At 30.8% G+C, this 12,534-nt stretch overlaps 1 protein-coding gene across 1 annotated transcript in view; it reads left to right on the top strand.

Moving 5' to 3' along the window:
- Window positions 1-12,534, top strand: part of LOC118191451 (uncharacterized) — a 474,239-nt gene that overhangs the window by 314,899 nt on the left and 146,806 nt on the right. Inside the window, exon 3 of the mRNA XM_085814123.1 lies at window positions 6,159-6,369. Coding sequence (XP_085670249.1) covers window positions 6,159-6,369 — 211 coding nt within the window. The remainder of the gene's footprint in view (window positions 1-6,158; window positions 6,370-12,534) is intronic.

Raw genomic sequence — 12,534 nt, 5'->3', positions numbered from 1 at the left:
AAATTTTTATATAAAAATAATAATTTGCAGGAATAGCTAAAATAAGAATATGTCATTCTTTATATGGTTTTTAAAAATAACGAAAATGCCCATTATGAAAAGATTATCTTTTGGATTGATAACATTTATAGGGTATTAATTATTTAATTAACCATTGTTTTATGATTTGATTTAATCGTTTTATGATTTTCCAATCCATTTATGTAATTTCCTAATTTAGAAAATATTTAACGTAAAATTTCATAAAAGCATTTTTGCTAAGTGAAATTTACAAGGGGTATTTTGTAAACTATATAAAATAGTGTTATAAGGTGTATGTTAAAATATGGTAAGTAATGAATGAAAAATAATTAAAAAAGGAAAAATTATCAATGAAAAATTCAAAAAAATATATTCTCGTGCAAGACTTACAACAAAGCATTTACAAGACTCAGTATGGACTGGTTCTTTTGCATTATGACATTTTATTAGTTATAACTAAACATTTGACTTTTCTTTTAAAATTGTTTAAACATTTTCGCTCTGATCGTAAAGAAACAAACTCTTAATATCATAAGTCTGATGTTGTAAAAATATCCTTTTGATGTTTTCCAGAGTATAGCACTCAACATCACATTTTATTAGATAGTTATTTATTTTAGAAAAATATAATTCTTTTGCGTATGTCTTTAATATGAAAAACCATCGAGGTTTGCCTTCTAAAGTGTTGTATTTATTTATTTATTTTTTCAGAAATTATTTTCTTTCCATGAAATACTTTAGCAAACATAGCTTCAGGTGGAGTCTTTTTTGGGGAGAGAGGGTGGTAAATTTACTTACATTTTCCCTGAAAACCTGTTCTTCGACTTAATCGAAATCATTAATATTCCTTTTTAAGGATCAATTAAGGTTAGAGTGCGATGTAAATTCTCTTGTCCCCAGACACTGACATCACGTTTCTCCTAAGGTTCCTTGCATCTTCGCTTCTCTTTTTTGCTTCTTTTAGTCTTTCATCCTCTTTCGCAGCACATTTTCTCTTGTTAGAGATGGCAAAAATAAAGAATGAGTAAGTGATGGACCTTTGTTCCTACAGCTGAGTGTTCTCCATTCCATTAACGAGACGAGTTGGTCGGCCGACAACCAATCCACGTCAGCTACTCGATATGGGAGTGGTTGCTAGTGTCACATTCTCTTTTATTTTTTGGCTTTTCAGCACTACAGGGACTGATATTTTGTACTTCTTTAGTTAGGCTTAAACACAATTTAAACTGATTTTTAGTTTATCAAGAAGTACTGAGGAGACTCTTCTGCAGAGATTCAATAGAAACTAAATTCTTGAATGATCTTATAATATTACCTTTATTATCCAAAAAGAGGTTTCTCATAAGCTTGACTAAAAATTGTTAAAATTTATTTATTTGAAAACATAATAAAATTTTATTAAAAGTTTAAGTTTTAAACTATCCATGAATTATGTAACGGGGATTCGTGCAGATATGGTGTGAATAACGAAGACACTTGACGAAGTATCAAAACACACTTTATTTAGCCAATATTAATCAGGACAGCTCTAAAGTCACTTTTTACAGTCGTCGAAGATCTAAATACGCTGGAACAATCAGCTACACAGCCTTCACACTGTCAGGCAATAACGGTGAAGACAGCTTCACTGCAAAGTACCAGATTACAGCACGGTCGAATCTGCACGGTCGTTCTCGGAACTCCTCGTACTCTCGAGACTCTCCACGCTACAACTCGCGATGCACTCGACGACACACAGAGTACAGCCCCCGAATCTTCGTTCAGTCGTTCCTGGAGCTTAACACACTCTCTCGACGATGCACTAACCGCGATACACTAAGAGACTCTTCGATGCACTCGACGACCAACTCGGTGCTAGACTTCGAGACTCTCGCTCAATGACTGACTATCAGCTCACTAGACGAGGCACGCTCACTCGTCCTCTCGACGAGGCACTCTGACTGACTGCGAACCAGCAGGGTTCATATAGCTTTCGGCTTGTGTTCGAGAACATTCTGCGCTAAATCGGTAAGAATTCGTTCCAAAAGGTTCTCCATCCGTCCATGGCATTTCGCCAATTTTGTCGCCAAATGGGCGATTTCTCGTCAAATGTAGCTATCCTGCCTTCCTTGCCATTTTATAGCAACCCTAAAACAGCTTTGCGGCAAAGCCATCTTGCCGCGCCTGTACATTTCGTAACAATATTAAACCTAGAAGACTCAGGGAAAGGGAAGGAAATTAATATTTTTTTAAAAAACATCTGATGCGGACACCATATGACTTCCTTGTACGGAATAATAAACGGCTTCATTTCATTTAAACTTATTTCTTCGAATTTCATTAGAGATAGATTTCTCATTCAATTAATTCAGTTCTCACTTTGCAGCAAAGCAAAAATACATGAAACCTCAAAATATCTTCATGAAAAATTGAAAAATATAAAATATAAAACACTAAACACTAAACAATTTTTAAAAAAAATTAATTTAAATTAGAATTTCTACGCAAAAACAAGCAATTCGGCTTGCAGGCAAGAAGGCAAATTTTTAAGTGTATAAAACTGAAAGTTTACTTTTGGTTCCACTCGGCAAAAAGACACTGAAGATGCAGACGCTGACTTAATTCATTGTTCTGCTAAGTTTCAAATGTAAAATATACGGCTGCTATGGTTAAAAAAATTAAGCTTACTTGCACTTAAACAACTTTTAAATTGCTGATAATTCTACAACTATTGCATGCAACTTAACTACAAGCATAAAAACTTTAACAGGAAGATTAGAACAGCAGAATTCAATAATTTTTAAATAAAAAAATGCAAAATTTACCAACATATAAGACGAAACAAATTGAGCTCACCGAGCCGAGTAACAGAAGGGGTACATACATATTTATAGCATTTCTGGTGCTGCCGATTTCAACCAAAAAAGGAGGTGCACAACTACATGTTATAACAGTTCTATCTGAGGCTACTCCTTTTTGAATAATGCGAGATACTTGCATGCATACATACGCACAGACATCACGAAAAAAAATCTCTTCTGAATCCATTTTAAATCAATTTTATAATCCGTTTGGTGAAAAAGAGGCCTTATTCTGTCCCTATACACAGATGTTACACACAAACATTGTTAAATTGCATTCCATACCGGTCGAAATGGATATTTTCGTTGAAATATGATACCCAGAATTTTTTGTAATTGCAATACATCCCTTACTTTGTACAAGGAAATAAAAAGAGTGCTATATATAAAAAGCGGGTAACGTCAAAAATGTATGGCAAATAATTTTGTCTAGTCTGTAGTTTTGTAGTCGGAAGTAGAAGAACTAGAAAACAGTTGTTGAAGTTCTAGAAGAATACAATTCCGATATTTATAATAAGATGAAAGATTAAAATACACAAAAAGTTATTAATTTCGAATCAGAATAAAATTAGGAACTATTCATCCCTGTAGCTATTTATAGCATGTTATGTAATACCATACAGAAAAATAATAATAATCATCAATAATTTCGAAACGGTTAAAAGGTGCACTAAATTAAAAACATAAATAATAATAGAGAACTTAAATTTAAATAAAAGTAAGTAAAGGCATGCAGAAAAATTGAATTGAAATAAATAAATAAAATTAATCGGTACATAGAAAATTTCCATCTTGATTTACAAGCTTTTGTGAGAAATATGCAAAATGGCTTGTTTGCATCTTTATTTAAGTATGCGTTATAAATATTACATTTACAAATTCTTATACATACAGATAAATAAATAAATACTGAAATATAAAAAATAAGTTTGTTTCATAAGATTAATGTCAATTTGAGTTTCGTAATAAGTGTAAAAAATAGAATTAGGAAGCTTTAGGTAATCAACTTCTAGCAGCTTTATTTTCTAATTTTGTATATGAGAAAGACGGGATACATCAAAAGCGTCCACATATCAAAATCATATTATCATAATATTCTGTCTTAATTGTCTTGAGTCAAATTATTTTCTTTTTGAAATGATTTTAAATTCATCCCCAAAATTTTTAAAGTCTAACCAAATATTTTAGATCACAAGAAAAAGTACTTTTAAGACCTGTTTTAATACAAATTCTTTAAGACGCTATTAAATAGTAAATAATTTACACATTGTTACATCACAGAATTATTTTGTTACAAGTAGTTAAAATAATTAATAATGTATAGCTATTAAAACAGCAATGCAGTCTCTCAGCTCCGGAAGGGGAAAGACATTATTAATTAAATTCGCTTAAACTCAAAATATAATTATTTCATAATATTTTCTTTATTCATAAGAATAATAAATGAAGTTAAATCCATCATCTATTTTACGAAGTTTTTTCCCTCCATTTTGTTTTTCTTCCAATGTAAATTATTTCCGCAATTATGAAAGCCGGTATCCTTTGAATAAAATGTAACATATGCGCCATTAAATAGCAATTCTACTAATTAACATTTTAGCCTAATTATAGTTGCCTATTCTTTAATTTTTAATGCATTTAATTGATCAAGTATGTAAGCGGAACTAACAAGGAAGTAAAATAAAATGCAAGAGAAGTGATATGTAGTATTATAATATTCGAGCTAATTGTTTCTTTGTAAATAAACAGAAAACTCTGAAAATTAATGAACCAATTACTTTTTTTAATTGGGAATTTTAACTGTTGTGTAACGTCTAATATTCGAACCGCAGCAAAATTTAAATGTAGTGTTATTTTTTTCATTCCCAACTCAACAATTCAACAACAACTTCTCAGAAACTGAAGCCCTCCCTTCTCTTATTTAGTTTCTCCCGGCTGCCGAGACATTTCTAGTATCTTCCACTACTCGAAATTATTGTAAGGCATATAAGGGCCCTATATGGTTGCAGCTGCATATAGCATTAATTACAGTTATTCAATTGCAATATCCATTAAGGTTAAACAGACATTGGACCAAAATTTTGCCAAATGGTCGCCAAGTTTGGCAACTTTTGGCGACTTTTTACTAAATTTGGTGACAAAATTAGTCGCCAAAATGATTAACAGTTTGTCGATATCTCGCCAATTTAGCGAGAGATCCGTTTATTCAATGTTAGACTTGCCGCTGTATTCTTACTTTTTCGGCAAAGCTTCATTTCTTTAGATTTTCGTATTGCATTACACACACGCACACACACACGAAAAAAAAAAAAAAAAAAATCTGGAAGGTTTCAAGATTTTAAAAGACGTCCAAGGGGGAGTTTTTTTATCGTTTTGTGTGTTACCTTCATTTATTAAATATTATGTTCTAAGTACTTAAATTATAAAATTCAGTTCACCAGCAATATCGCAAATTAATTTTAAAATGAGCATACTTTTAGAATTTCCGCTACAAAGTCTCTCGCGCTAGAGATAAATTTTATTTATTTTTTTAAATTTTATTTATTTATTTATTTATTTTTTTTTTCGTACGGTGTTTTGCCACTTCTCGTTTTGAAATCGTTTAATTTTTTTTATCAAAAATTTGTTGAAGTGTTATAAAATCCGAAATCAATAATAAAACAAATTTCAAATTCAAGTTAGGACTTCTATATGCCCATATTCTACGGAAGATTACGTTATTCACATTTTGTTGGCTCTAGGTACCGTTGTTTTATCACAATGAGAGAAACATACATACATTTATGCAGATTCTTCATTTTTTAATTTCTTTAAATATAAGGCAGAGCGATAATATATGGTGGCAACGAGTTGAAAAGTGATACAGCCTTTTAAAGTTTTCGATGCAAAATGCCAAAACGAAATTAATAGCCTTTTAGGGCAAATTGGCGCCTTTGGATTAAAAAAAAAAATACCGTTTCAAATTTCACTTAATTTATTTACATATGCACAAAAGCCGTATAATTATATATAGTCAGTCTGCCACATTCCATATGAGATACAAAGAAATGAGTCACAATTTGATGCAGTTTTCATACTATGTGGGTACGATTACAAAGTTTATATAACTTTTATAGCATCAGAAAAAGCCTTCTGTATAGCGTCTGAAATATTTCGTTAGCACGAAAGAGAATGAAGGTAAAATATAGATGCAATTTTTAAAATAGTTCTATGCTTAAATAAAAGCAAACACAAATAATTTTTAAATTGCGTATAATAATCCAAAAAGTAATTAAGATTTTCGTACTGTATTTCCAGGTGTCTTGGATCAGACGTAAAGATCTCCATGTCTTGACAGTGGGCAAATTCACCTACACGAGCGATCAGAGATTTACAACTATCCACTTAGAGAATTCCGATGACTGGACTCTGCAGGTAAAATACCCGCAAAGCAAAGACAGCGGCGTTTACGAATGCCAAGTCAGCACAGTTCCGAAAATGAGTCACTTCGTCACTCTCAATGTCATTGGTAAGTGCTGCTTTCTTTCACAAATCAGTGCTTTATTCTGTTAACCAATTTTTTGAACGTTGCAGTCACTTCACTTGATCGGCTGTGCAATTAATTGTTATTATTATAGTTTGCTTAATTAGTGAGTGCCATAGACTATCTGCAATCGTGCAACAATCTTTGCATTACATTACCTATTTCTTGAGAGAAAGATAGAAAAGTAACGATTTTGAAAACATTTTACTTCTTTCAATAATTTGCTTTCTTAAATATTGAATTATTTTTTCAAAACATGTAAGCAAATATACTATAGCTTATATATTTTAAATGAAATATTAAAGAATTTCTATACTCATGACATTTTCATTCTGAAAGTAAACCTAAAAGGAATCCGAAGATTTTTACATTTATCATTTTCCACAGTTTTCTCTGTTAAAATGAAATTTTGAGATATCGTAAATGCTATTATTACTAAATTTATTATAGAAATACATTAATTTCTCAAACTACCAGCATATCGTGTACTGAGAAATATTTAGAAGCTCCTATAACATGATGTTAAGCATTTAAATTAATTGTGTATATAGGATATTTTCTGTGACAGGCTACAAAATATTAAATCATATCTGCGTAGAGAAAATTGTGTATTTCCCCTTCTTTTTTTAAATAATTCTATTGTCGAGAAACGAGAGGGGAAAATTATGCGAGTAATTTAATTTACGAAGAACGTGATTACAGTAAGAACAAAACAAATGAAAAAAACTGGATAAACTATTCCAATATGCTAACTACTCCAATATTATTCATTTAAAAGAAACCTATATTCCAATAAAAATACGAAGTAATACTAACATTACAATATATGATGGTTACTAAGCCGATATCTGACGGTAACTGAGCAGTACACGTAGCGTTCTGGGTTAGTTACCTTCTACATCCCCAAAAGGGCCTCACATGAATGAGTCTTAACAGGGACATCGGAAAAAAGGACAAAGGGGCAAGCAAAACACTGGGATTTCGAAAGACCGAACACATCAACAGTTGATGATGCTACAATGAGCTGGAACTGAAATAATAGAAGTAAGGTGAAATCATGTCTGGAAAGTTTCTTAAGTGTGAGAACACCTGCCATGTCCGGGTAGCTTAAAGATGAATCTGCTCAAAATATATTTCAAATAATAAATGCGAGGGAAAATAAAATGTATGAAACGCTAATACAAAAATTCAAATGAAAATTAAGTACGCTGAGTAAAAATTTAAATTTATCAATAAATAGACCTTGGAGGAAAAACCCATATACAACTAAGGAAGGGGAAAATTATGCGAATATTTTTAAACTTTTCAGAACCTAAACCTAAAAAGCTACACAGGGAATACATGACGGGGAAAAATATGCGAGGAAATATGGTATTTTGTAAACAAGAGTTTTAGAAATGAAAGTATGTTTTGATAGTTAGATAAATATCAATGTCACATAATAATTCAACTGCTATCACGGACATTCTTCTTGCCTGGATAACCTGCATTTTTGTTGCTTGAAGTGTTGAAGATGCTTGGCTTGTTTATTTTTGGTCTTTATAAGTGTAGGAATAACATAATGCTAAAAAAAATGAAAAGATAAAGAAAAGATATATCTCTAAGAAAAGGTTTGCAAAACGTTTTTTTAAACATTTTGTTCATAATAGATACATAGTATTTTTAACTAAAATATGTAATATACGAAAGAAATGTGGGGACAGCGCTTAAAATTTTATTTTTTTCTAAAATTCTGCATTTTAGGTATTCGTTTTTCTTATTTATTTTTAATTCTATAAAAAGCACATCTATGTATGACGAAAGTAAATAAACTATAAAGAGAAATATAGATATAGAGAACACTTTGAAAGACTAAGATTTAAATCACGTTACTGAGACGTATGGCCTTCTTTCGGCTTCAATCTTACATATATTTTTAAATATTTTGGGTACCAGGCATCTGAACACAAGACTCAATCGAAGCCACATAACAGTAGAACATAACAGTACGTTGTTAATTTCTAAGTCTGTTTTCTAAGTTCTGCGTTCTAAGTTCAGTTTAAACTTTGATAGTTAAGCTAGGGGGTTTACTTTATGTGTTAACTTCGATAATTGACTTTTCTCCAATTATATGTTTTAGTTCTAAATTTGTGCAATAAATATTTTAAATGTTGTGCTTTGAATTTTTGTTAAGTCTACAGCCTTTATAATTTGTATCTTCTTAGGTTACAAATCCCAACATATATGAAGATGGAATACACTAATTCTTAATTGTACGTTAAGTGTACCTTTTAAATTAAATATTAGTTCCTAAAAATAACTCTTTTAAAAAATATTGCTAAAATTCAGCTGCCTAAGAACAGATTTTATATATTCAAATACACATGCATCATCTTTCAGTTTTCTAAATGAGTAGATACTTTAATATTAATACTCACACATCATCCAGACCAAAGCTATTCATGCAGTCTTAAAAATCACTGTAAAATTATTTAAGTGCTCCCTGTTAACTATGCAATTTAAGCTATTTTTTCTGGATTAGTTCAATGTTTTTATTATTCTAACGATTTTCTAACTGAAAGATGTTTTAAATTTTTGATTCCCGTCGTTAATTTATTTATTTATTATCCCGATATTTATATTATATTTACTGAAAGCAACGGTTAGGTTTTAGTATATATACGTCGAAAATTATCGTTTCAGCTTATAATCACATGACCTTAAGTGGGAAGAATAAGGTAGATGACTAAGATACCTATGATACATCATACGACTAAGATGACTAAGATCTTATCATAAGTATAGGCATTTACATGCAAGCAGACATAGTCTTGCTTTATAATCGAGCAACTAGGGGATGCATTTTTTGGTTTCCACTCCAATAATTCGTAAGGAATTTTGTTCAGGAATTCGAAACATTCATCATTATTTAAAAATTCTCTTGGCTTTGAGCGCTCATCATAGCATATCCTATTGCAGATGATGGCTGCTGTCGGTATCGGCGTGTGTCTGAACTTTACTTTGTCCAAGCAGTTGTTTTGCTTGATGATTTCATGTGGTTGATTTAAGCCGTCAGTTTTCATTGATGGTTATTGTATGATGCTTGCAGGCACTCAAATTGAATTTTCAGCGTGCATATAGCCAACTGCTCTGGATTCAGGAGATAAGGGCACACATATAGCCAGTTGCTCTGGATTCAGGTGGTAAAGGACATCATCCTACATCCTTCATCACCATTTATAATTTTCTTGTAACTGAAATAATAGAAGTTGACATATGGACACAGAAATTTCAGTACAAGCCATTTAAGGACTGAGTTATCGAATGTTAAATGTTTTGTTTGGTGCTTGTCTCATGTTTTTCGATTCAGTCTATGTTCACTTCGATACTACGTAATTCTCAGCTTTTCTTTTTGAAACATCAGAGACTGTTTTGTGTAATAACAGCATTGCTAAGGACATTATAATCAGTTAACCTGAGCAATCATCGATGGGCTGCCATGGTAATACATCGAGAATGTAATCCAGGGCGAAATACCGAAGTCCAACCGTTTTAACCATTCGACTATTATGGGACTGAAGATAACTTGCTGAATATTATTATGCAATGTTAGCAAAACAATTACCCTCAACTTAAGTTATATAAGTCAAGTTATATAAGTGTTTAATTTAATTTAAATCTACACCTTTCATATTTTTTCATATGCCAAGGTATCTTAATCAAGTAAGAAAAATGAATAAATATATATATAAATAAATTCAAACAATTGTAACAGTACGCTTATATTTTAAGCACTCTTTTCTAACTCATGATTTAAACACTGCATTAAAGAAGAGTACCATAATAAATATTCGAAAAAATGCTGTAAAACTTCAGGAAAATTTAAAGCAAATATATTAAATCTTCATAATACTGCTAGGAAAGAAAAGTGCTACTTATCGTACATTTTAATCGTACGTACGTAGAAGTTCAATCGAAATAGCGCAATAGGTTTTTTTTATTTTTTTTTATTTTTTATTAATCCTGGCGATAAATTTCAATAAGCATCTCAAAATCGCCATTTCATGTTGCATCGCTTCAAGCGCCCTCTTTAGAGGCAATATACAAATTGCAAATCTTAATTTTGGGGCATTAGGAATCTGCCTTTCGAGGTACATAAATTTCAATTTCAGTGAGAAAAAGTTAGTCAAAACAAAGTAAGAAAAATTAAAAAAAAAAAAAAAAAGTTTTTGTCGTAATGTTAGGATTTTTAGCTAAAACTCATTTTCTAAATTGCTCTGCTATTGTTCTACTCCATCAAGATTTTATTTCAACAAAGTATGTATTTTTTTACTTGGTTGAAGAACAGCTTTGTTGATAAAGCTTGACTGCAGTAATTTATGTTTCTTTGTATAAAATTATAACCACGTATATTTTAGTTTAATTTTTTCTCTTTAACTATCACTTAAGAAGATGTAAAAGCAAATGTTTCTCTAACACAAAGTTTTACAGAGGATCTAAAAATATATGAAAGTTTAAAACTCATTCTGATTGATTAATTAAAAAATTGCGTTTTTTCAAAATATCTTCAAGTTCAGGCAAACACAATTTTTGGACTGTCTTATTTTTTATGCTTTGATTTTCCAGTTTAAACTTCCTCATCGGTACAAATCATTAGAAGAAAGGAATTGCTATGCAAATAAAATTTGTATTCTGAAGTTTTAACATATTGTGTATATCTCCTTCCGTTTATTTTTTGCAGATTTTCTGTGGCCTTTTAAAAATTAGGTCATTTTGATTTCAAGCAAATATTTTAAGAATTTCATGCTATGGAAATGCATTATCTTGACGGTCAATAAACTTCATTACTATATAAGATTTAATTTTGAAAATTGCAAATTAGGAATTTATCAAGTTTTTTTCATTGTTTCGGATATAACGGAATATTGATTTCTTGACATCAGAACTGGACATAAAAAAAGTACATGCTTCGATTTCCTCCCATGTATATATTTAACTTAGTATATTCCTTAAAGAAGAAACGTTCATTTAAAATATACATGTACATAGAACTTTGTTTTAATTTCAATGCGAATGATTAATTTGTATTTTCGAGTTTCGAGAGTTTTGCTTTTGGTTGGAAGGATAGTAAAAATTCTAAAAATTTGCTATTTTCTTTATGTATTAAAAATATCTGTGAAAATCTATAAAGCTTCAATTTTTATGAAAATGATCTGGGGTATCGCGTTCCGTATGGCCTTCATACGAAAACGTTTGCTACCTTCGTATTTATCTTCTCTTTTATAACCCTTGTTTTTTAACCGTTAAAAGTAATCTCTATGTCGAACGTTAATTGAGCACATTAATCAGAAATTATTATATTCATAAAAAGGATTATTATACAGTTATTGTTAATTGGGCAAATTCCTATTCTTTTACAATAAAATTTAAACCAGTGAGTGATGAAACATCATTCATTTATAACAATAAATTGATTATGGTTTAATAAGCAGAGTTGTAGCTAAGACACTCACATATTTTATTACTAATCACTGAAAGCTTTCGACTATTCTACAGCTATCATCAGACTGGAGAGTACACTGAGAAAAGAGAAGATCCATAATATTATTTTGTCATTGATTCACCGTATAGCCTGTAACTGAAGGGTTGGCAGCCGTGGAGCCGTTGAGCAAAAAGTGCGTTGTGCGATCTCTTGTGGTATTGCTATTGTTTGCAGGACCGACGGGAAGGAGGGAAACAACTCTCTTCGGTAGAAACTATTGTAAAAGAATAACATTTAAAAAATTTACAAATATGTCAAAAACGGGATCTGTTTCTATTAGTCATCAAATGATTGACGAGTATACTGTTTCATTTTAAAATAATATAACTGAAACGTTCTTTTCATAAGCGCCTTTTTTAAGATCAACCTTTTTATCTCAACACATGATTTCTAATTTAAAGCTGCTAAAAATGATAGGACTATATATTTCAGCGTATGTATTCTAACATGTCTAGTATCTCCAACTTAGGTTATGCATATATATACCCATATAAACTGCTGTTTGCAGTTTATATGCAAACAGCAGTTTATATGGGTATATAAACTGCCTTTCCGAGTTTGTATTCGTATATGTACACATACAATTATAAACTGCAACAATAAATATGCAGTCGTGCTGCTGATTTTTG

The sequence above is a fragment of the Stegodyphus dumicola genome, chromosome 1 (genome assembly GCF_044657685.1).
Source record: "Stegodyphus dumicola isolate Sdum_Otavi_A_Nest chromosome 1, ASM4465768v1".
Lineage (NCBI taxonomy): Eukaryota > Metazoa > Arthropoda > Arachnida > Araneae > Eresidae > Stegodyphus > Stegodyphus dumicola.
Note: the sequence above shows the minus strand (reverse complement) of the source record. Positions and strands in the feature narration are given on the sequence as shown.